At 47.0% G+C, this 25,626-nt stretch overlaps 1 protein-coding gene across 5 annotated transcripts in view; it reads right to left on the bottom strand.

Moving 5' to 3' along the window:
- TXNDC16 (thioredoxin domain containing 16) overlaps positions 1-25,626 on the bottom strand; it is a 40,159-nt gene that overhangs the window by 7,652 nt on the left and 6,881 nt on the right. For 4 of the 5 annotated variants that reach the window (XM_061369182.1, XM_061369184.1, XM_061369183.1 and 1 more), the window contains 15 exons: positions 25,376-25,579; positions 24,367-24,449; positions 23,196-23,269; positions 22,490-22,564; positions 22,038-22,159; positions 21,458-21,548; positions 19,479-19,635; positions 17,965-18,131; positions 16,735-16,795; positions 15,242-15,380; positions 14,308-14,454; positions 13,783-13,842; positions 7,746-7,914; positions 7,165-7,301; positions 1,051-1,135 (listed from right to left, as the gene is read on the bottom strand). In XM_061369182.1, the coding sequence (XP_061225166.1) occupies positions 1,051-1,135; positions 7,165-7,301; positions 7,746-7,914; positions 13,783-13,842; positions 14,308-14,454; positions 15,242-15,380; positions 16,735-16,795; positions 17,965-18,131; positions 19,479-19,635; positions 21,458-21,548; positions 22,038-22,159; positions 22,490-22,564; positions 23,196-23,269; positions 24,367-24,449; positions 25,376-25,544 (1,736 nt within the window). In that variant the 5' untranslated portion in view covers positions 25,545-25,579. The remainder of the gene's footprint in view (positions 1-1,050; positions 1,136-7,164; positions 7,302-7,745; positions 7,915-13,782; positions 13,843-14,307; positions 14,455-15,241; positions 15,381-16,734; positions 16,796-17,964; positions 18,132-19,478; positions 19,636-21,457; positions 21,549-22,037; positions 22,160-22,489; positions 22,565-23,195; positions 23,270-24,366; positions 24,450-25,375; positions 25,580-25,626) is intronic. The other variant, XM_061369186.1, reaches the window with a different exon arrangement.

Raw genomic sequence — 25,626 nt, 5'->3', positions numbered from 1 at the left:
TATTTATTCAGCACTCTTCCTCCAGAAAGGGGACGAACCTCTGCAAAGCTCTGTCTGGAAATGGTGGTAACGTCTTGCTCTTGTCAAGGAAAGGGAAATTGATGGGCATATGTTTCAAGGAAGAAGTTCCATGGTAAAATTAACTATTGAAATGATAGAGGTTTGTCCCCATCCTTGGCAGTTGCAAACATCTCACAGCCAGATTTGAGTGCCCACTGGGAAGCTGGATAAGACTGAAGGGGTTTAACGCCTTTCACAGTGCTGCAGAAAGGCTGCCTGCTCCACACCAAGGCAACTCCATGGGTAGACAGCTTTTATTGCAGGGCTTCCAAACCATTTTCCAGCACCCAGGCACAATGGCCACCCCACTGCTAGCCAAGAAAGCCTGCAAGTAGTCACCAGCAGCCTCTCTTTTGGCTGCTCTTAGCAGCTGGAGACAGCCATCAGAGCAAGGCTCACATTTACACCTCTGGCTTTGGCAGCAATCCCCTTACACTCCCCTTCCCCATGCCCACCTCAGCAGGTACTTTTGCAGCATCAGGACAAGGAAGAGGAGAAGAGAAGGTGACGGGACTGAAGAAAGAGAAAAACCAGTAATAATTTATCACTTCTTCCTGATGGAAAGAGAAAGGCAGAACTGTTTTTAATTCATCACACACTAATCCTAGCTAGTCCTATCATTTTTTTCAGCCTGTTTTTAACTCCATAAAAGTTTAGTCCTGTTTCTATGAGGAACCTGAGATGCAGGTTTGGAGGACTGAAAATACCCAGGGTGAACTGAATAGGAGGAAGGGAGATAACAATTCATTTCAACAGGGCTAAATGAACTGACCATGGACAGGCTGCAAATCAGTGGCAGCGCTGGGGTTACATCTCCCTTTGGCTGACTCTTCACCCATCTTCTTATAGGACTTATAGGACAGTCATGGCTGTTAATTGGGACTGCTGTTAACTCAGCATGACCAGTGACACTTGCTTAGGCATTGGCTTTCACTAAATGCAGACAGGTTTGGTTTGAATTCTCCCCAAAGAAAAAGAGAAACAACTTACAAAGCCAAGGCATCATCTTCAAAATACATCCCCATCGTTACATGGCCACTTAAGATGTTTCCTGCCTCTTCGAAAGCTTCCCTGGCTGTAAAACAGACAAAGATATAAAAATACACAATAGAAAGAGAAGTGTCCGCTTCCTCCTGGAAACCAAACTGCTGTCTGCATACGTAACACCCTCCCACAGCAAACTGTCAGCTGGGAACACCACTACGATTAGAGGCTCATGAGAAATGGATGCATATCACGGCCACAGGCTATGGGAGGAGGAGTTGGCAGAGGTCAAAAGGATCATAAAGAAAGTTCCTATTATGAGAACAGTATCTGCTCTTTAGCCACCAGCACTGAACTTCCAGGATCTGCACGACAGGGGCACTGATGGAAAATTAAATGCCTTAAAGGACTTGAAGTCCCTAAGTGTTCTTAGGAACAGGAGATCAATTATATGTCTAATATTATAAATCCCAGTGACTTTTGGAAATGACTGATGATGACTTAACTGGAGTAGTCCTAAAAGCCCAGCAGATAAACCAGCTTCCCCACAAGTATCTTGTGGTTTTATCCAGTTCCTCAGAGCAGGCAGTGGCTGTTACAGGCATCCACATAGGACAGAAGGATCAAAAAGCTAAATGCCTTGCACACACAGTCTGCCCCACTGCTTTGTGCTGCTGATGCAGCAGGTATAAGGGTCCACCATTCACATTTTGGAGACAACAAGGTCAGGTAGAGGATGGGGAGGAAAGAACTGGGTTGGGGCTCTCTTGATCTATCATAGCTGACTCTACCTGTGCTGAGAGTGTGAACGCAAAGCCCCAACCCAGTCCTTTCCTCTCCATCCTCTACTTGACGGACTCTTGGGGCTGAGTTCAGGGGTCCTGAGGGAAATGGCCAATGAAGCGGCTAAGCCACTATCCATCATACTTGGGAGACTGGGGCAGACCAGTGAAGTTCCTACTGACTGGAAAAGGGGAAACATAACTCCCGTTTTTAAAAAGGGAAAAAAAAAGAAGACCTAGTGAACTACAGGCACCTCTGTGCCCAACAACATCATGGGGCAGATCTTCCTGGAAACTATGCTAAGGCACATGGAAAATATGGTGATTGATGACAGCCAACACGCCTTCACCAAGGGAAAATTGTGCCTGGCAAATTTGGTGGCCTTCAACAATGGGGTTACAGCACTGCTGGATAAAGGAAGTGTAAGAGATGTTACCGACCTGCACTTCTGCAAAGCATTTGAAGCCATCCTGCACAACATCCTAGTCTCTAAACTGGAGGGACATGGATTTGACAGATGGACCAATCAAATAAGGAATTTGCTGGATGGTCACACTCAGAGTTGCGGTCAATGGCTTGATGTCCAAGTAGAGATAGGTGACGAGTGCTGCTCCTCAGGGGTCAGTGTTGGGACCAGCACTGTTCAACATCATGTTGGCAACACGGACAGTCAGATCGAGTGCACCCTCAGCAAGTTTGCCTATGACACCAAGCTGTGTGGTGCAGTCGACATGCTGGATGGAAGGGATGGCATCCAGAGGGACCTGGACAGGCTGGAGAGGTGGGATAGTGCCAACCTCATGAAGTTCAACAAGGCCAAGTACAAGGTCCTGCACCTGGGTTGGAACACTCCCCAGCACAAATACAGGCTGGGCAGAGACTGGATTGAGAGCAGCCCTGAGGAGGACTTGGAGTGCTGGTTGATGAGAAGCTTAACATGAGCCAGCAGTGTGTGCTCAAAGCCCAGAAAGCCAACCATAGCTGGGCTGCATCAAATGGAGCATGGCCAGCAGATTGAGGGAGGTGATTTTCACCCTCTACTCTGCTCTGGTGTCACCCCACTTGGAGTACTACATTTAGCTTTTGGGGCCCCTAACATAAGCAGGACATGGACTGGTTGGAACAAGTCCAGAGGAGGCCACAAAAATGCTGAGGGCTGGAGCGCCTCTGCTCTGGAGACAGGCTGAGAGCTGGGCTTGTTCAGCCTGGAGCAGAGAAGGTTCTGGGGAGACCTTAGAGCAGCTTCCAGTGCCTAAAGGGGCCAACAAGAAACCTGGAGAGGGGCTTTTGACAAGGGCCTGTAAGGACAGAACAAGGGGGAATGGCTTTAAACTGACAGAGGGGAGACTGAGAGTAGATGTTAGGAAATTCTCTGCTGTAAGGATGGTGAGGCACTGGCACAGGGTGCCCAGAGAAGCTGTGGCTGTCCCATCCCTGGCAGTGTTCAAGGCCAGGTTGGATGGGGCTTGGAGCAACCCGGTCTAGTGGAAGGTGTTTCTGCCTGTGGCAGGGGGTGGAACTGGATGATCCTTAAGGTCCCTTGCAACCCAAACCATTCCATGATTCTATGACTCCAGATCTAGTTTATGCCCTTGTAAAACAACCCCAGTTTTCAGTAGCTGGAACTAAGGGAGAGACAAGCTTTGTGAGAACATGCAAGCCATAGTGTGTGAGTTTGTAAAATACAGTTATAGATCAGAGATCAAAACTGGTAATGCCAAAGGTGCAGTAAAAACAGGGTAGATTTCTGCATCACCACCCCTCCCCTTCATACTGAGCAACTGAAAACAGTAAGAATGTCTCTTTGGGCTTAAGGATAGTCACACTCTTTGAAGAAGTCAGATGTAACCCAAGAATTAAGGTCAGATCTCAGATACAGCCATGTATGTTGCTTTATAAATTAAGTAAGATGTCATTCAGATACTATTTTGTGTTTCCCATAATGTTGACAGTCATATCACAATTGTCCAGCCCAAGCTCCTGGGACCGGTGACTCAGACCTCAGTAGACTGAGGCTGGCTCACAACTGGTCACTTTTTGGTTCTTTGCCTCCTGCTTCCAGCTACACTCAAAGCCGTATTTTCCATTGTGTATCCCTGGAACCACAGGGACCACAAACTTTCATTTACACTATTTTCCTTTCCAGATGGAAGCTGAGATCCTTAAAGGAGTGGCCCATAGAGGGTTCAGACATTGTAGAAAACAACATACATATGACACAGCTTGGCTGGTTCGTTTTGATATGGAGAAACCACTGTTGGGTAGGTCTGATGCTGCTTTCCAGCTCTCTGGGTTTTGGATATTTGACTTTTCAATGCTGAAAGAAAAGCAACCCAAAGGACTGGCTGACAAGGTTCACCAAGAACTTCATCAACAAACCCCCAACTACTAGTGAAAGGCCCATGGGAGACCATCAGCCCACCCTGTGCCACAAGGCACTGAAGGACCCAGAAGGAGCAGGCTCATATCCAAACTTCCTGAGAAGAGCCCTTCTCCAGGTATTTAACTTAAACCCTTGCGTTGAAGCGATGCCCTGGAAAAGCACTGCCACCAGGAATTCTCCCCTAAATCAGGGCAACCTTCAGCAGAGTCCAGACATATTCCTTTCATTTGGGTCATTCCTGATGAGATCTTCCCCCCATCACACTTGCACATTTTTCTGTACTTTGAGGACTGTGCCAGACCCGCAGCCACATACCGGCCTTCGTTTCTCAACAGCTCACAGCAGTGCAGGAAGCACCCCCCCCACCAAGTCCACACAGCTCCACTTAGAGACTCAAAGCACTTCTAAAGAAGTTATTTAAATATTTCTTAGAAAATCAGTCCCCTGAGACCACTCTTAATTTCCCACGGGGCTTGATCATATGCTGCACCACACGCCTCGAGCTGGAATCCCAGCTGCCTTCCATGTCACTGAATTGCACAAGCCCAGCTTCACTGCAGGATTTGGGAACAAGAATGAATAAAACTGCCAGATGTGGAAGGGTCTACAGCTTCTGCACAGTTCCTGGAGACAGGATGTGAGCATCACCCCTTATCCCTCTAGCAGAATGCATCTCATGATCCCATGCTCTCCAGCAGTACCTGTAGCATCTTTGCATGCCTTCTTCACTTGTTTTACATCGATGCTGGCAAGAACTACAATGGTACCAGAGCTTTGCAGACCACAGGTGTATTTTAAAGCATTTGCTGCATGGTTTAGGACAGTCTTACTTCCAAGTACGCTTCCAGTTTTTGCACAGCAAACAACGTGATCTCCTGTAAATTCTTCAAGTTCCCAGGAAAACGTGTGTTCGTTGCCCTGATAATACCATCCACCTCTTTGTAATAAATCTTCATTATGATTTTTCCAACAAGCCTCTTTTAGCTCAAGCCTCTTTTAGCTCAGACCTTCTGAAGGGCTTCCCAACATAGTTATTTGATACTAAGTGCTGGATAAAACCCAGGGCTTTATTTAACTGGACATCTTATTGCTCTGTTAAGTTAACTAGAAATGGCAATGACATGGCCTGCTGCCGGTTCAGGTTAGAGCAGGAATTCTTGCTGTGAGAAAATCATTGGAAATTCCAGATAAGTCTGCAGGCTGATAAGAGCAGCAATGTGGTTTCCCAGACTCTGGCCTGCGTTTGGTGCCATAAGAGCTGGCTCCAGGTTTCTGCTCCCTCAGGTCGTTCTGCATGATGCTTGAACACCCCACAGGTTACAGACAGGGAAAGCATCACAGATTTCATCTCCCTTGGCGTCTGCGGCTGTTACCTCAGACTGCGGATGCCATTCCAGATTGCAGACTGAGTGCGCACCCTGAGGGAAGAGGCAATCCGGTGGGCTCCACACAGAGGCGCCTGGAAACCTCCAAGACTCTGGTTTGCATGGAAGGAAATGAACAACTTATATAGAAGAAAGAGCCTCAGCTCACACATCCAGCCAGATCCAGGCAGGTTGCTTCCATGAACCCATTTCACCATCCCCGTTCTACCATGGAGCTAATCCAGGCTCCACTCCTGCAGAGTGGAATATGTGGAATAGAGGGAAGATTTAGGAGCTCAGCTGATGAAACCCAGGGAGAAATGGACTAAAGATTTTTCTGAGATCAGTAAGATTTTCTGCTATATTTAACAGATTCAGACCCTCCAGAAGCAGGCAGGCATATCAGCTGTCAGCTGGCTCCATGGACACAGCTCCAGTGTTTTCTGATTGGTTCTAGACGTTTTATTTTGTGCATTTAACCAAAGTTTACATACACAGTAGAAATTCAAATGAAAAATAGTCTGAAATTTTGATCTTGAAAAAGATTGGGAAATTCTCCATTTTTTAATGCAGCAATTCCCAGAGGTAGCTGGTAACTGAGAGACCATGGGGTTGGAAGGTCCTAGCTCTCCCCTGTGGATTTCACTGAAGCATGACATGATGTTCCCTTTCCAAATGGACTTTATTTCCTCTCCCTTGTTAAGATACAACACTGTCACATGAAAAATCACCGTAGCCCTTGAGTCTATTTCCTTGACTTTCAGAAAGGTTATGGAAACCCACTAGATGCTGGACCACAGCTATGGCATGCAACAAATGACACTGGAGCAGCATCTGAGTGACTAGCAGCACCCTGTGCAGCAGGCAGGGCTGGAAGAGAATGACTGCTTCAAGTTTCAGCCACTAGGCAGGACTATACTGACTGAGACTACAAAGTGAGACAAATTCAAACACGTTCAGAACACTCCTTCCAGCAACTTTGCTTACCATATCTAGCTGATGTCCACCACTCTGGGGGCTGTGCCCACCTCTTTCAAAGTCCACAAGTGTACTGCATCGAGATACTCACATTACATACTTTCTGATGCAAGAAATTTGTATTTTAACTTACTGCTCCTTTGTTTGGTTGGGGTTCTTTTAAGAAAAAGGTTTTGGATTGTGTGTTGGTTGCAAGGACTGGGACTACCACATTTGCAGGAGGAGTCAGCAAGGTAACTATCAACCCTATACTGAAAAGGGCTTTCTTTAAGAAGGAATATGCTGTGAGATGTTGCACATGGACTGCGAGAAGAGGCTGATGGATATGGGCATGTTCAGTCAGAGGCTGAAAGGGGGTTTAATGGCAGCCTACAACTACTTTGAAGGGGCCTCATAAGGAGGACAGATCCAAAATTCTAACACTAAGGCACAGGAGATACAACAGGAACAACAAATACAAATTGTGGCTTGGTAAGTTCAGATGGGACATATGTAAATACTCTTTCAGAGAAAGGTCAGAAAAAGAACCCAGAGGAACTTCCAAGCACCTGGAACCACCCCTCTCCCATCAGGAATGAAGCTGAGTGCTTAATCCACAAATATCACACTAACCTTCACTCGTGGCTGTCCTGAATACTCCTAGAAGCGAAGTGTGGTGATAGGATGACAGCTCAGATGGAAACTCGCCTCTTAAATATCTTTCTGCTTCATCAATTGTTGCAAGCTTCAGAGGGCAGGAAACTCGGCTCCTGCAAAAAGGCAGAGAAACAACACGGGCTGCCATCTTCCTTTTTGGGATGAAGAGACAAAAGGGCAACCTCAATCTGACAATGCCCCAACGCAACACTGACGACTGCTATGCCTCATCGGAGACAGAAATCAGTCGCCTGGGAAGGAAATCAATGCCTAGTCTCAGAAACGCACTGGAGCTTGTTATGGGGAAGAGAGAAAGAGCCCTGCGTCAAACTGGTTGCCCTCGGATCTTTGGGATTCCCATTCTGTCCAAGAACAGCTATTCCCTGACACTGAAAAGCACGAGAAGTTATTAAGCTCATTTCCAAAGCAGGTCTACAATCAGATCTGACATTATTTTTCCAAAAAAGATTTCCATTACACAGGCTGTGAAGTATGCAGAACATCATCTAGCAGATGTGCCAGTCTTACTGTGTTGAGACTTATTAACAGACACTTACAGCATGATGAAACTGGTCAGTTCTTTGGTTCCCCACATGCCATCGTATATCACTGATCTCTCTCCCTTCTCATAAATCTTAACAGTAGGAAATTGAGTGATGTTCTCTTCTGTGCAAATGCCAGGCCAGTCCCAGCAGTTTACCCGAGAAAGCAAAACCCCCTGAGTTCCTAGAGTGGAAAACAAATAAGTTTAAATAATATTAAAAAATAATAATTAAAAAAAGGAAAAGAAAAAGAAATAGTTGAAAGAAGTGCTTTTTGTTAGCTTCTTTGAATATTATCACATATATTTGTATTAACACTGCCAGAACTCCTATTTGCTTTGGCATGCATCCTACTGAGCTGGATCCTAGCACACAGAGTGAGTGCAGGGTGGGCTACCACTGAGAAACTGCTGCACCATTCCTGGAGCCAAACACCGCTTTGTGTGCTCAGAATGCCAAAATCCAGCCCAGAATACACAATCCCTTTGAGTACAGGCTTTCTACCTCTTGAAACCACTCATGGACACGCCTTAAAGTTTTGAGCATAAAAGTAGCTATTTCCAGCCTGTGAATGTATTAAATACCCCCTTTTGATTGATTCAAACAACAGATCAGGGAGAGAATAAACTCAGGGAAGTGGTAGGTTGCACTTCTCAGAAACAAATTTCCAGAGACGTTCACATCTGGCTGGTTATTCAAACAGATACTGTGAAACCTAAGGCAGTTGTCCAGGAGCATAAAAGGCAGCAAGAAAAGGTACTGGAAATATTTAGGAATAAGGCCAAGACAAAGAAACCATGCAGGCACTCACTTACAGGAAAAAGGGAAGATAAAGCTGGCATGGAGGAGGCTGATGCATTCAAGGCTTTTCACTTATTAAGGTGCCCAGTATTGAAAAGCATCTGTTCTACTTAAAGCATGAAGCCAAATACACAAGGAACCATTAAAGGTGATGTAAGCAAGCTAGACGTAGTACAGGCTGGCAGTCTGATGGCATTCACCCTATCCTACAAACACCAGCTCCTCATCTCCAAAACACTAGCATGTACCTTTAAGACCATAAGGGGCCTCACAAGTAAGGGAGAGCAAGAGTACTTGGTAATTACAGAGCAGCCAGTCCAACTTTAGTTCCTGAGAAAAGTACAAAATAAGCTTTTTATGGGTCTCATCAAAGTGATTATCCCAAGGGATTTGTGAGCAGTGAAACAAATGAAGGGTGGTTCTCTGCGTGCTCTCCATGAGCCCAAGATACTCCAGCATGTCCTTATCAGCCTTTCTTTCATCTGCAGCCTGGGCAAAGACCAGCACGTACTGCTTCTGCTCCATGGTTGAGCCTGTGCTAAGCTGGCAGGTGAACCATCACTGGCTTCACCAGCTACTTTGGTGGCCAGCCTCGCCTAACCTGCCTCCTACCTATTTGCAGGCTTGACCAAGGACAGCAGGGCTGCGTACAGTCCTCAGGCCATATCATCCATACCCACTGCAGGAATGCTGTATCTGAGAAATCTTCACGCCTTCCCTAAATTTGTTTGAACAAGATTCAACAGTTACATGGGAAAGATGAGACGAAACCTAGAGACAAGTACACACATGGAAGTAGACCATCGTGAAGTGTCCTTCAGAAACAAGGGTAAGGGCAGGTGATGAGGACTTCTCAAGAATACAGCAGAACAAAACAGCCAAGCTTTGTTCTCCCTCTGTCTTAGGTTTGATTCTGATCACTATTTTCATTACAGGCCTGGCTGATGGAATAAAACACACACACTACAAATGATCCCAAGCCCAGAGGGGCAGAAAGTCATTCCAAGGGCAAAATGTAACAACAGCAGTGTCCTGTAATGAGAAGCAGGATGCACAGATATCATCATTGCTGCAGAATAGGGCACAGCTCATTCTGGGATGAACTCTCAACAACATCTACAAGACATGGGAGGAAAACGATGCTCTTCTGTGCCAGTGAGACCTCTGTAGAGCCCAGGAAGTCAGGCTGGGAAACATGTTTTTAGAAAGGCTTAAACAGATGTGAGAGACCCTGACGAATTTTGGAAGACCTGCCTCCTGAGGAAAATCCCAACAAACTGTGCTTCTTTTGATTGGAAAGAAAGAAACAATAAAATCTATCAATATGTAAAGTCTGCTCTGGAAGTGACGCTAAGATGACTCACTGTTGCCAGCTGGGCAAAAACAAGCAACAACCCATTCCCAGGCAGGGAGTTTTGCCCTGATACTGAAACAAGCTCCTGAGAACTCAGCACAGCTGAGGCTTTTTGGCACAGAAGCTGTGGAAGGGTTTAAATCACAGGTTAGAAACATGCCTGCCAGGGATGGGCAAGGCATCTTCACAGAGAAGAATGAAGGCAGGGATGATCTTGGCATGTGTTCCTATCCCCTATCCCTATGTCCTTGCCATCCCACTGGACCATTTTCTGCAACCTTCATTTTAGGCTCTGCTTTGCAGCTCACGTGAGGAGTTTGCTGCTGTTCTGCCTTGTGTCAAACTCGTACAGACAAAGCAAGCAGCAGCACAGAGTTAAGGGTCTGCAATTCCACTCAGTCAGGAGCTGTCAAAACACTCCATGAGAGCAGAAATGGTTTGTTTCATTCTCCAGGCTCTGAAATAACATCTCAAATTAAAAGCCCCTGGATTTATTTCACACCTCTGATCCAGTATAGCTGGTTCTCCTCATTTCTTAACACATAACCCTGTGTGTTGCCCAACTCTGAAAAATAATGACATGCAATAGGGCTTTGATGTCTAGTTAAAATTGAGTTGCAAGGCTGTTCTAAGGCTCCTCAAATATGAGTTTTAGTATTTGTATACAACCTCAGGGGATTATGTACCAAAAGCGCTCCAAAGAAGCCCCATCTGGCCTGAGGAACACTTTGTACAAGATGATCGCTCTCCATCCCAATCTGCACCGTATTATTAATTACTGAATGAGCAGCAGTTTCAGCAGTTGAGTTACTCAGCAACAGACTGTTCAGCCCTGGGGTCATTACTGGATGGGAAGAAAGGTGAAAGAGGAACACAAAATCCTACTGTTCTGCGCATCCAGGTGCTACTAAAACCACCAACGGTGAGAACCTCTGTCCTAGGGGCCTTATAAAACCAGAACAAGACAAATCATCAGTGCTATAGGGAACAAGAAAAGACAAGAACCCCTTAAACTTCTAATCTTTTGAGGGCAGGGCTGACATTAAAAACAGCTCTCTTGAAGAGCTGGTCCAAAGGCTACAGCATGAAAGAGAAATAAGTATGAAATGCTGCACTTCAAGAGCAGGAATCCAATATGGAATGGGAAACAACTGCTCAGAGAGCATCACTAAATGGACTCCTAAATCCTTACTTCAGATTTAGCTTCCATGAATACACATTGCTAAATCACACATTTTCGTGCCTTTGAACTACAACTTCAGACCCCTGTCTTTGGAAGCCATTGGTCAGAAAGACTCCACAAGCACAGGAGAGGGAAGCAGAACTGGTTTTCATCATTACTGCTTTTCTCAGATATTGGTTTCCTCTCTTTTTTGCAAAAGAAATGCTAAGAAATGTTCAGCACTGTCTCACCTTCACATCCTGCTTTCTTGTCGCAGGGCTGCTGCTTCCAAAAATTCACATCTTGTAAGAGAAAATAATAGCTGCAGCAGTTACCCCCAGCAGCAGTGAGGACAGCATGTTCTTGCAGCAAAACAGAGATGCTTTTTCTCTTGCTGCATTGGATCTCTCAACAAAAGGAAAACACTTGGGCTATAAACTTAATTTTGTGATGATCCGTTGAACATCTGCTCCTGGATGAGTCACGGGGTCATTCCAGTCTTCAACCTCCTCTGTTCAATTGCGCTTGATCTCATATGGCCTATCCTCAGTGCCATTTTGCATACGGAATTGGCATCAAAAGTGGCACCTGGTTCTGCAGCTCAAAATGTGCCTCTAGAATGGGTGATTCATGCCTCAGACAGCTGGTCTTGGCTTCTCAGCCCTTAGGAAGAATGCTCCACCCCAGAGAGCACAGAGGAATACAAGCACTTCTAGGGGAGCTGAGATTCCAAAGTCAGATCCCATGCTTTATTCTCAGTCCTGCATAGCTCAAGATCTTCCTTCTGGACCTTGCAGTGCCATATCTTCCCTCATCCTTGCCCTAACTGAGAGCCCAGGGACCCCCAGCCTTTTAGTTCTTCTAGTTTCCCTGGTAACCAGCCTGTGACTCAGGCTCCCTCAGCAGCAGAGACTAAGGATGTCCAGACCCACTAATGCAGCCGTTCTCCATCCTGTCCACGGCCACAGCCCAGAAAGCAGACTGGAGTCATTCTACAGGTTACATCTGGCCTGGGATTCTTTTGTGGGTACTGACGACAGAGGGAAAGCCCTGACCCCAATCAGTTCATAATCTCTGTTGAGAATCTGCCTGTGGCTGCTTCCATGCACTGAGATTGTTATCAAATGATTAAAAAAACACATGGTGAAAGACTGGCTGTGCAGAATCAGCCAAGGTTTGACCACTAGCTCAGCGAGAAACAGGGTTTCATTCACTGACTCTCCCAGGTTGTTCCTCTAGCTGGTCTGATTACTGGAGTCTAAAAGAAACCCCAAACCATCAACAACTGTAACATCTCTAACAATAACCACCCTCCCCAAGCTTTCCTGTTTATTCCTTGGATTTCAGTCCAGATCAAAGCTGCTGGTGACCTTCCCTCCATGCAAACTATGAACGCAGAACCACTTTCATCCAAACCACAGCACTGTCTGCAGTGTTTCCAGGACGGATTGTTGCGAGCAACTCCTATTGCATCTGCTTCCCAGAAAGCTGTCTGGGTCCTCTGCAGGCTCTATACATGTCCCCACTGCTGAGAGCTCAGCCCCAGCCCTGCTTGAACCCTGCAGGAAATGGCGCCAGGTTCCCAGGGAGTGCCATCACTAGGAAAAATGAGCCTTAATGAAGATAAACAAATAGAAGGCACCAGCCACCTACAGGAGTGACAAACCAGCTCTCACCCAGATCCATGACTTCCCCACTGTGCTGCAATGAGTTTGGGATGAAGCCACCTCAATGTCCCCTGGAGCCAGGGGAAAAAAGAGGCACCTCTGGAAGAGATTTTAGCCCACGTAAGGATGATGAATGAGCAGAAGAACTCACCTCTCCCCATTAACCATAGAGAGGGATGGGGCTGAAGGCTTGAATGAAGCTGAACTGAGGCTTACACAGCTCAGAAACCGCTCAGAGGCTCCCGAAGGATCACTCCCCCAAGGCTTTACTACCAGGCTACTTGATGTGTGCTGTCTTTAAGCATTGCTGTTTCTTGCCGTTACGTGTTATTTATGGAGTTCTGTGGCTGCCTAAGAGAATTCCCATGTAAATAAGGCAGTCTCCATGCCCTGAAGGCACCATCACTGTAAATTCTTCCTCTTGACACCATCCTCCCCCAGTGGATCTGGACCTGCGCACACCCATCTGTCACACTTTCCACCAAAGCTGGGGCCAGGTACTGCTCCTTTTCAGATCAAGTACTTCCAAGGACAGAAGGTCTGATCTGCCACCCAGCACACTGATTTGCTGTGCACCATGTAGTCCCTTCCCTTGTACAGGCCACAGGTGCTCTGCCCCGTTCCTCCCCATGCTCCGGCATTCATCACACAGGTGACACATCAGCATCACCACCATTCATCACACTGTCACTGTGCTCACCAACATCATTATCATCACCACCATTACCATCATCCATCATGCTGTCACTGTGCACACCAAGATCACCATCTCAGCTGCAAGGCAGTTGGGCAGCTAGTGTGTAGCACCAACAATATAAGGTGACTGCAGAAGGCTGCATTCCCAGTCCCATGACTTTCTAGAGGCACAATGAACCACAAAGATTTCTAAATAAGAAACAAAGGACTCTTCTAAAGCAACCTGATGTGGATATGCCTTCTTTAAGAGTCTGAGAGGAAAAAAATTAGTATATTCTGGGTGAGGGACAGAGATATCATCCATATCCTTCCAGTCTTCTGGTTCCTACTAGGGTAGTAGGCTGTAAAGCACTTAGACCTGTGGCACCTTACCTTCCAGTTGATCAGCCACCTCTGTGTAAGACCTCAGCACTGCCAGGGACACTGACTCCCCTAAAACACAGGAAAGACACAGCTCTGAAGGACATACAGGTGACAGACCAGCCCCATCTTGCTCTCTGACAATGTCACATTACAATTCTCTGCATCCTAAGGTGCTTCAAGCTCTGAAAGACTTCAAAGAAATAAGGAAAATTGGATTTTATGCTTCTGCACAGCACAACACAAGCAGGTTATTTAGGCTATCCCATGATACCACAATATCCCCTCTTGTCCTACATTTGGTCCCTGTAAAATGAAGGTTAAAAACCTATGAACATTGGTAACTTCTATACTGAGATAGTCTTCACACATTATCAGTGAGAAGAACTGATTTAATCTGATTGCTCAGTGGGGAGGCCTATGGGGCTGGATGCAGCACTTATCATTTAAACTTGCCTACAGGATTACCATAGGATGGAAAGCACAGTGAGCAGTGCAAGCTCAGAGAAAGGACACCAGACCACAGCTCATACTCACAGCTGGCATAAAACAGCACCACTGTCCGGGCAGTCTCCAGGAGAGCAGAGCGGAAGGTTTCCTCTGTCAGGACACGGATCTGCTCTAGGGCCAGCTCTCGCTTCTTGTCCCTGGAAACTGCTTCCACCACCTCATCATCCTGAATGTCTGCAAGGGACCCACAGCTCTACATGAACACAGGTACATGTGCAAGGCAGAGGGAACTACAGCCCCCTGTGCCACCCAAGCCCTGTGTTTTCCTAAGCCAGCCCTTTTCAGCAGGGACATGGTGACTGTCAGCAGGGGGTAAGTAACTGTCTCATACGGCGGAATGGAGGCACAACACAAGTACAAACTCATGAAAAGGTACTCATGCCATCTCACACCAGTTGTGCCCTGTGATTTGAGCATTATTCTTCCAGCATGTTGGCTCCTCTAGCATCCTGTGCCACTTTTTTTTCTAAAACAAAACTATTTTTCCATGGGACACAATGCATTGTCAAGGATGTGCTGCGGGGGCCAGTGTTTTCTCCCTGGGGAAGGCCAGCCTGGAACAGCTTACAAAAACCCATGTCTCAAACCTTTCTAAAGGGACTGGCAATTCTGAGGCTCTTCTGATGCTTGAAAAGAAAACAGTGCTGGGTGCACTTTAAACCCCTCATGCCTCTCAAGCTGAATGTATTCAAGCAGAAGCACCCCTGTCCCTCATGCAGCACTTCTGTAACTGTTCCTCTAACAACTGCTGATTTTCCTCCCTGTGCCTGTCTGCCACAAAACTTCAGTGATCTGCAGAGAATGAAAGAGCCACTTGTACAACCATGATGTGACTATGATGGTTTGCCTTGGATTTGCAAAAGTGTTCTCTAATGCTTTAACATATGCCTGCACATCTCTAGCAGATGCTGATGCACGTCCTATCTGATGACAATCAGCTTTTCATTGTTTAGGTGCACACCTTGGTTATTATTCTCTTTTTCATCCTCATCTTCCTCTTCCCCCTCATCCTCCTGGATTTGTTTGACCTTGTTCTTATCTTTCACCAGGGTTATAACTTCATCAGTGTCTTCCAAGAGCAAGTATTTGATTGGCACTCCCTAAGGAAAACAGAATAAATCAGTGGGAGCAAAACATCACCCTCTGCCTATTCTGTCCACATACCAAACTCAAGACTGATGGGCACCATCACCCAACTCCTTTTTGGGGCGTATTTACAGATTCCTAAAGCTGCCAAACAGGGGAGGGCCTGGGGTGTGATTCTTTTGCCCAATTTCACCTGTGCATGAGTTTTTCTCACTCCAGACTGATGTTTCCTTGTAAGGAAGTGCTCGTGGCTATGTGGGATCCTGTGCCTGGAGAGGTGAAAGGGAACACTTGCTCCACCTCCAAACTTAGATCCACTTCTGCAAGAAAAAGCCCAGTGGCCAAACAGTGAAGGAGAGCAGGGAGGTACAGGGTCCACTCAGCTGTCCCCACTGTAGAGGAGTCAGGCTGGGTCAGAGCAGCCCATCACAGCCTGGGAAACTGGCACAAAAAATCCTGTATCTCATGAAGCTCAACAAAGAAGAGTGCTCCCAAGTGTACAGGGGCTGACAACCCATGGAAAGAAAACAGCAAAACGTATTTCTCAGAAATGAGACCATGTCAGCTTAAAATCAGTTCCAGCACTGTCTCAGCAAAAGGCACTTCAGAGAAAATGAATTTTGTACTGAACTGAGACAAATGACAAACTCCTGGCACCTCCCATTGGCTCTAAGAGGAGAAACACAACAGGTACATCTCTCACCAGGGCATGGGAAGCCCTCAGGGGATGCTCAAGTTCAGGTCTGATCCTGTATCTTTGCAATCACAAGTGTGACAGTTCAGGTAATCTGGGGCAACGTGTGCTCCCTGGCATTTGTCAGCACCGAATTCCATCTTGCCTCACAAGCTGGGTCAGGTCCCTCCAGAGTTTAGCTCGTCTCGATCAATCTCATTTATCTTACACCCTGCCCTTTTCCCAGATCACTGCCAGAGGCATTCAGTTACATCAGTTCAGCACAGACCTTTGGTTGTTTGCACTCGGTTTCATGCATTTCCTCTCCCATCTTTTGAATGCCTTTGCTAAAGGGGCAAGACCCTTTAGAAGTCTAAAGGAATTTGCACTTGGACTGCTATATTAGGTAGTTCACAAACTTGTGTTGCCTTAAGGTGTAATGGAGATGTCACCCTGTATTTTGAGACCAAATTAAACTCAGTATTTTATCCTAACCAGCAGGCACAATTGCTCTGCAGTACCAAACTCAGGCTGTTCCAAGTACATGTGTGCATCTAGGGAAAGACACTTCCCCTTAAGCTTCTGGGAAGGCTGTCAAGTAACAACAGAGCTGAGCAACACCCCAACGCCTCCCAAGAGCACCATGCCCAGATAGGGAAATAGGAGCCGTACAGTAAAGAATTAAAGCATCTGACCTCATCTGGCGTCTTGAGCGCAATGTTTGACCGGCGCAGAACATTCAAACCTAAAGGGTCCCTTCCAAAGTACAAAAGTGAATATTAGATGGTGTGACACGCAAGGTCACTCCCTCCGCTCAGCCTGCCTCGCTGGCAAGCCCACCTTCCTCAGCAGCACCACATCCTCACAGAGTCATGCTTTCAGGCTGCCCCAAGAACTTGCAGGAACCCAGAATCAATGTCAGCGGTGAAGAAACAGGCTCCAAGTGACCTTCTGGTGGGACTGTGCCACATAACGTGCCTATTTCGCAAGGAGCTTGGATTCCCTTTCTGTGATTTGGGTCTTTGCGCACAAACTGGTGACCACATCCCAGTGCAGCTGCTCTGCTGGTGGACATCAGCTCATGCACAAATGCAGCCAAGAAATGCCTCCATACAGGGAGGGTACCACTGTGGCAGAAATCTGCAGTAAGAGAGCCCACACCCATCCTTCCTCCATCTCTTCCCATTTGCACAGCTGCCAGGAGACAGATCCAAAGGCTGTGCAACCGTGCCTTCAGGGACTGCATGCTTCCTTTGGCAAGACACCATGTAAGCATTTCAAACAAGCCAGTCTTGTGTGTGCAGGCTGCTCCTGAGCCCATGGAGCAGAAATAAGGAACTGGTGACCAACCAGAGAGGAACCTAGCACTGCACAGCACTGCTGCCCCAAGGCTAGCCACAAGCTTGCTCCCCAGGAGGACAGGAGATACATGTGCTGATCCAACTCTGAGAGACCTTATTGACTGAGGAGGCATCGCTGAGTGGAGACACCCATTGCACCGCAGCACTCACAGTCCACCTTCTTTACTGGATCTCCTTCTGCCCTTAATTTGACTGTCTTCCATCGGTGCTAAGTTTCCTTTCCAAAATCTCTCTTAGTCTGATTGTTCTCCACTTCTAAATCAGCAAGAGATTCAAACATTTTTACACTTCCAGCCAGTCTGAAACTAAATCAATCTGACTCTGGATCACTCCTTAAACAGGACATCTTCTTGCAGGATATAGCCTAGTGGGGTGGGCTGACCTTGCCTGGGGACCAGATGCCCACCAAGCCACTCTATCACAAATCATGCCAACTCAGTACACCTAGTTTTACTGCCTCTCATCCAAATGTGAATAACTGACTATCACCCTGGTGGTGGAGTAACCGAGCTCTGAAACACCACAATAAGCAAGGAGATCCCCAAAACACCTGAGAGTAAATACCTGGACAAAAGGGCAACTCCTGCTTTCCCCAGGAGCTGCCAGGCCACAAACTCTGCTGTCCTCCTGTCAGCCTCGTAGGTCTCTTTCTGGCTGAGAATGAACACAAGTGGTAGCCCAAGCTGTAAGTGAACGGTAGAAACCTTCTCTGGGTCCTCAGCAACCTCTGTCTGGAGAAGAGACATGGTTACACTGCAGCACATCTCCTCACCAATGAAGGCACCTTAGTTCTTCTTCTGCACAGCCCAAGCCACCATATGCTCCACAACCACAGAAATGAGACTCTTGAGAAAACGCCTTCAACCCTGACTCTAGAATATCCATCACAGCAGAACCCACACAACCCCGGTTAAACTGTTACAACTTGCTGTGACCCTCCCTGTTAAAAACCTGGGGTTTATTATGCATGTTCTTTGTGACTTTGCAATTCCACATGTCAAATCTCCATTATTTTTTATTTACCTGGCATCCATTCCCCGGGGCAGTCTGAAAACCCCAGCCACAACATGCAAGAGTTGGCAACCTCTCCCTTCCTGCCTTGGACATGCTGCTTCATGAAGTGCCTTCTCTCCTTGGGCCTAGCCAGGAGGCTGCCTGAAAAAGGCACTTCCCAGCTCACCTACCCTTCCTTTTGGATGGGCAAAGATGTCACAGTGGGAACTGGAGGCCTGCTGAAGTTCACTGCCCAATGGAAACAGGAGATAGGAGGGAGCCTCCTTTCTCTTGTGCTGAGTAAGGCATGAATGACTGATACAGAACTCCCCAGGGTGCTGAGCATCCTGTGGGGAGCCTAGAGGAGTGGCTAAGGACTTGAGGTTTGTCTAGTTTGGAGAGAAGGAGGCTGAGGGGTGACCTCATTGCTCTCTACAGCTTCCTGAGAAGGGGCTGTGAAGAGGGAGGTGCTGATCTCTTCTTTCTTGTATCCAGAGATAGAACATGTGGGAATAGTTCAAAGCTGCACCTGGGGTGGTTTAGAGTGGACATTAAAAAGCATTTCTTTATCAAGAGGGTGGTCAAAAACTGGAACAAGCTTCCTAGAGAGGTGGTCGATGCACCAAGCCTGTCAGTGTTCAAGAGGCATCTGCACAATGCTCTAAATAACATGCTTTGGCCAGCCCTGAAGTGGTGAGGCAGTCGTACTAGATCATCATTTTAGGTCCCTTCCAACTAAAATGGTCTACTGTATTTTATTCTGTTCTGTTCCATTCCAGCAGAGTAAAAGGCACCTCCTACCCCATTCCCACTCACGGTGCTTACAGACAACTAGAGGAGCATACATTGGTGCCAGGGCTCTCTGGAAAGATCCAAGCAAGCTGAGCAGTGCAATGGAGTGCTGGCCCTATCCAGCCCCATGCGCCTTGCTTCGACTCAGCCTGAGAGCTTTGCAATTAACTTCATGGGAAACGGGCAGATTCTCATGCTCAGCCTTGCCCTCTGCTCACACCTCGCTCATCCTCACGTCCATCCCAGCTTCCCTCATGCTCACAGCCCAAGTGGCTCCTCTTTCCCAGCCATACCACCAGAGGAGCTCCCATGAGCTTGAGGTGCCTGTGAATATTGAGCATTGTCAGAGCTTGCTCCATGGCTGTCCTCCTGCAGGGCTGCACCAGGTCTGTTGCCCGCTGGCAGTGGCAGAACACCAGCGAGGCCGATGACACATCAGGCTCATCAGTGCTGTGAGAGAGAAAGCAAAATCCATGCTGAGCTAGGCATCCACCCAGGGTTTTAAAATGCTTTGACAGAGTGACCATGTTTGCTGGCATGTTTTACAGGGCAGATGATCCTCAGGTTCAGGGTTTGTCAGGTTTGTGGGACCTCTTCAAGAGCCCTACTACTGACAGGCACAACTGTGTCCAGATGCCTTTCATAACTGTGATGAACACCTACTGAAGACCCTGGCTCACCAGGTGTAAATGATCCCAACCCCAGAACAGTTGGCCCAGCTTGAGATGGACACAAATCAAGTTTTTCCTCATGCCACTGCAATGGAGACCCTGGCAGGAACAGAAGAGCTGAAGTCTACATATTTTTCTCATGTCCTTTTCCTCACTAATGACACATAGGGAATATTCTGGTGTTGCTCTGTGGGTTAACTTTAGGAAGTCACGTTCCTTTTCCTATGGCATACATTCCCCCCACCTCTAAAACTAGGATCAGCTTCTTCATAAAGGGATTCTTTGTCTTTCTATGGAAGAGTAGACTGCAGTATTAAGATCTCAAAGCCTGCTGCCCCAGTTGTCTGAAAGTTATTCACACTGGTGAAGCTAGCACCATGTCATCAGCTGAGATGGCCTGCTGGTGTCCTCTTTGCTTCAAGAATTAAGTCAATTCCTGTCCAAATGACAAGCGTGCCATCTAGTGGCAGCCACAAAATGCTGTCCCTGATGGTACTGGAAGGACAGGATGGCAGCGCAGGCTAGGACCGCTTCGGTGCCTGCCTTGGTGTCACCTATGAGAGCAGTCAAATTGCTATATAAATGCTTTGCTGAAGAGATCACATGCTATCTGATACTTCCACCTTCCTCCTTCTCAGTTTTCTGACTGTAGTATGTCACATCAGAAGCACACTGCGTTGAAGGATCTGCCCTTTTAATGCAAGTCCCACATGGGAAGAGGATGGCCTGAGCTGGCTAGATCCAGTGAAGACATAGGGCGGGAATTCCTGAATACATGAGCAGTGTCTCATGCAGCTGCAGAACTATCTGCTGCCAAAAGTTGCTGAGATAAAAAGTAAAAATGTGTTTAAAAAGCTCTGGTGGCTGTTAACACTGTAATACAGGTTCAGCTCCCATCTCTGAGAGTCTGGAAACCTCAGGCTGCCAGAACATGGGAAGCTGTAGGCAACACTCATCCATTTCATCCACAATTTAGATTAGATATTAGTAAGAAACTCTGCTTTGAGGTAGTGAAGCTCTGGCACAGGTTGCCCAGAGAAGCTGAGGCTACTATAATCCCTGGTAGTGTTCAAGGCCAGGTTGGACGGGGCTTTGAGCAACCTGGTCTAGTGGAAGGTGTCCCTGCCTGTGGCAGGCAGTGGGGTTGGAACTGGATGAGCTTTAAGGACCCTTCCAACACAATCCATTTATTGATTCTGTGATTTCCTTATACCCCTCGCAAAACACCCATGGCCACAGCAGAGGCAAAGTATGGAACCAGGGGGGAGTTTGCTCCAACCCACTGCATCAATTTTTACCTTTCTCAGCTGGCCAGACTTGATCATCAAAACAGAAGGCTACATGTATCAGCCCTCCTGGAAAACATGAGGTTTGACTACGGAAAGAAGAGAGTTGGCTCTTCTATATAATCCCATTCAATGAACAGTCACAAATGGCATGGCTAATCCAAATCCAGGAACACAAGCAGCAGCTGGTTTTAGAAAAGCAAAACAGATCTGACTGCACACCCCCAGAATAACATCCCAGTAACCAGATTTGACCTGGGAATCTGAGAAACCAAGAGTAGAGCAGCTCTACCTGAAGGGTTTGTCTGGACATACCTACTGTCTTTCAACAGTGTTGCCTCAGTTGTCAAAACAAACTGGTGGACAGTCCCATAGACAAAAGCCGCCTCCATCACAGCTCTGTGCTCTGGAAAGAGAAAGGCAAGATGATCTCATCTCAGCTGCCTCCAGATCTCCATCTTCACCCTTCCTACTTGTAAGTACCAATGCCCAGGCTTTCAGAAACTCCATAAAAAGCCATAGCTGTCTGAAGACACAGTATACAGGTAACTGAGTAACTGGAGCTGGACCCAGTTGCTGATCCCCAGCGAACACAGATGGTGTACGTGAATCTGCCTATGGGTTTATTTATTTTTCAAGACAGCAACCCCTGGCTTCCATTTCGTCTCAAGCCCATATCTGAAAGTTTATGCTCCCAGCAAAACTTTCCTAGTGCAACTGATCCCTTTGGAAACACAGCAAGACATACAGAGCTGGAGAACTTGTGTCTGGGTGGCCGTTTCAGGTTTCCTTGATGCTCCATTTTCAGGATTTTGGTTCAGAAACCCAGCTCCCTTACACCTTAGTAAAAAATGCTCTGTAAGGAGAGCAAAGGCAAAAAAATCAGTGTTAATACCTGCTGTCCCAGTAGCTGGTACATAGGCAAAGACCATGTTCGCCTTCCCTTTCAAGGCATTTTCAATGTTCTGAAGATCTGCCAGTGTTTCAACGTATTTAACTTCATTAAAGAGCAGGGCACTGAGGAATCAGAAAAAACTCATTAGCAACTATTTTAAGAACAAATTTGCAGCCACATAACTGTGATGGGGAAAACAAGGTAAAATTCCAGCTTCTTGCTGGCAGATTGAAGATTCACAGCCAAATATAGTTGCCCAGATGTGTGCTGGTGAGTCATCTCAAGGGCAAAGTTTTAACAAGGTCCAACCATACCAAAGGGACAAGCAGCTTTCTGCTTGGCTGAGAGCCGCCTCTGGAATACATGGGGCTTGTATTTATGCAAAACTTCATATCAACAAGTGAAAATGGAAAGTAAAAGATTTCATAGGGATGCATCTGGTCTGTACTTACAACAAAACGTTAGCAACAATGGAGTCCACGTCAAACAAGGCATCCGTGGGGAACTCTCTGATTAGCATGTTACCTCTATGGAGGGGAAAAAAGGAGTATCACCAAAGCAACTATGAAAGATCAGCTACATGTACTAATACGATTTTCACTCTGCTGAATGCTTTCAGTTGTTTGCTGGCAGGGGTGGCTGGAAAGAAACGTCAGGGTTGAATTTGAAGATTTAGTAGCATTAGGCTGGTTTAGCTGTCACCTCTGTCATTGCTGTTTCACTCAGCTTCTGGGGCCTCTTGATGAGAAGCACAGACTGACAGAAGGTCTCTATATACCAAGCACCACCCCATAGACACTCACCAGCAGAGGAAAAGTCTCTGTGGGTCATGTACAACAGTGAGAACTGAGCTGATATATGTCCAGCTGACAACCCATGGAGACCAAGAGCTAACCCTTCACACCAAGGGCAGACGAGCTAACTATACAGACAGAAAGAGCAACAAGGAATGTTTCATTCTAGGACTAGATGCAAAACCTAGTGGTTTGAGTGTAACTCTGGAGGACCTGGTGGTTGGAGGCTGCCAGAAAATTGGTGTCACTGCTGTCTTCATGGCTCCTCTCCTCCTCCACAGACATCTCTGATAACCAACAGCATTTCCTTCAAACACTTGCACTGGAAAGCAGTCACAGGGTGGTGCCCAGAAAGTCCCCTCACCTGAACAGGTAGGCTTTCCTTAATGCATTTTCTTTTCCACAGTATCTTGAGACATCCTCTTTGGGACAATTAACCTAGACATTGAAAGCATGTAATTAGACATTCAGCTCCACAAATGACTACAAACACACAGCACTACAGGGTTTTTCCACTCATGAGTGTAAATACAGCCTTTCCAAACCTACTAGGAGAGAAAATACAATAAAATGGAGTCCAGAGACAGGTACTGGAGTTTGCATTTCAGTTCTCCAGCTCAGGCTGCCTTGATTTGGGTCACACAGTATCAGGAGATATTATGATCTGCCCAACATACTCGAAGTGACAGACTGCTGACATATATATATGCACTTCTTATAATCTAATTACACTTGCCTGAATTTGTAATTCCCTCGCCTAAATCTGCACAAAGCTTCAGACAGAAACCCCTTTATATGAAATACATATTGCACTGAATTGAAAAGTGAACTGCCCCCAATCCATAGAATCATAGAATAATTAGGGTTGGAAAAGACCTTAAGATCATCTAGTTCCAACCCCAATGCCATGGGCATTCCATCATTCTCTGCAGTTTGAGCTGGCAGGAGGGAGCTTTGGAAGGAACTGGGCAAGCCCCACCAGAGTGAGACAAGCAGGCTGATGCCTTCCTGTGCAGCACACTGGGGATCACACTCTTCCTTGTGCCATGACCATGGGTACACAGCAATGACCAGGCAATTCCATATGCCCCATGCAGCTGCTGAGAGGCCAGATTAGTCCAGCCAGCTAAGCCTGTTATGTGGGGTGGCCATGAAAAACACCAATCTGCAGGAAAAATGGCCCCTAAAGCCAGGAACGCAATTCAAAGTGCACAGGTTCATCTACTGAGACTGAACTGGGAGGCTGGGAGCAGCTCAGGAGTGCCACTGCCTGACCTACAGCACTGCCATGCTTTGAGGGGTTTAGAGACACAGGCACAACATCAAGCCTCTCTGGGACACAGGAACAGCCTGCAGGCAGAAGGTGCCATACAACTCACAAGCAGCTGAGGTAAGGCCAAGGCAAGGGATGAAATGGGATGCTCTGGTCTGCTTTCTTGTGGAGTCAGCCCTGAAGGTTGCTCTGTCTACCCCACAGGAAGCCCTGCAGAAATAATCTGCGGAAATAGCCTGTCCTGCCCCTCATCTCCATTTACCTTCACCACTGAAATGCCATAGTCCTGGAGAGCCTCAGCTGAGTTCTCAATCTGCTGCAAGAAGGGCTGGGCACCAGGTGAAGCTGAAACACAAAAAAACTCCATTTTCAATCTCCCCTTACAGGTGGGGCAGATGAGAGTACCTTCAGGGCAAGCACTGTCTGTGCTCTGTCACAGTAACTGCATGCTAAGGTGCCCATGCAAAAATCCCTGGGACATCAGAGCAGACCTGAGCACAGCAAACAGGGAGCTGTGGCACACTGCCAGCAGAGATGTCTGCAGGGATATGGCTGGGAGAGACAGAGGGACTGGGAATGGTTCTGTCAGACGAGTGTTGTGCTGGGCTTCAAGTCCTCAGACTCAAGAGCATCCTCCTGCCATGCACTGAGACACTGCTTAACACAATATGGTCCCGCTCTTACTCCAAGAGTAAGGTATTTATTGAAACAAAACTAAGTACAGACAACAACATGAATGCCTGCAGTCTCCCCTGCTTTATAACACACCCAGCCTCTCAGTGCTGACATAGGAGCTGTGTCAGTGTTTCAGCCCACAGTGGTGTCTCTGGGAAACCATACCCAGAGGTCATAAAGGAGCAGGAAACAAAAGGCAAGGCCAAGGATCTTCTAATTCTTGACAGCACTTAGTTTCCCTGCATGTAAGGAATCCTTCTTTCCCATAGAAGAGAAAACTGGCTCCTTTCAGGGGACAACTCCTTAGGAGGCTGGGTTTCTCTTCCAACATACCTCCAGAAAAGTCATGAAGGGGTTTGAAGGAGTGTGCCTGTGGACATAGCCAGGAAAGATCCCACCCCAAGAGGTCTCTGCCTGTCAGGAGCACTTGGAGCCGTGCAAACACAGGTTTGCCAGCTGAGCTTGACGAGCTCTTCAAAATCACTTCAGGTTTAAAAATCTCAAGAATTGCCTCTTTTCTGTTCCACTCACACACCCTCACACAGGCCTTTGCTGAAAACCCAGGCTGATATAAATGCATACTGTTAAATACATACCATTATGGCTGAAATAAGCTAGGGATGCTCTGCCGGCTTGCAAGGCACTGAAATATCGCTGGGGGCTCAGCTCCTGCAGCACCATCGCACTTCCATGCGTTGGGATGGAGGAAGCACAAAAGAGCAGGAAAGAGAAGGAGGAAACCCATCTGTCCTTTTGGGCTGACATGGCTGTTATCAGCTACAGGCACAGGAGAGTGACAACTGAGAAAAAGAAATAAACAAACAAATATTATGTATATACACACACA

This window comes from Neopsephotus bourkii, unplaced genomic scaffold, assembly GCF_033783945.1.
Source record: "Neopsephotus bourkii isolate Nb327-2 ecotype Australia unplaced genomic scaffold, CSIRO-AGI_Nbou_v1 NB_1477, whole genome shotgun sequence".
Lineage (NCBI taxonomy): Eukaryota > Metazoa > Chordata > Aves > Psittaciformes > Psittacidae > Neopsephotus > Neopsephotus bourkii.
This window is presented reverse-complemented; position numbering and strand designations above follow the sequence as displayed.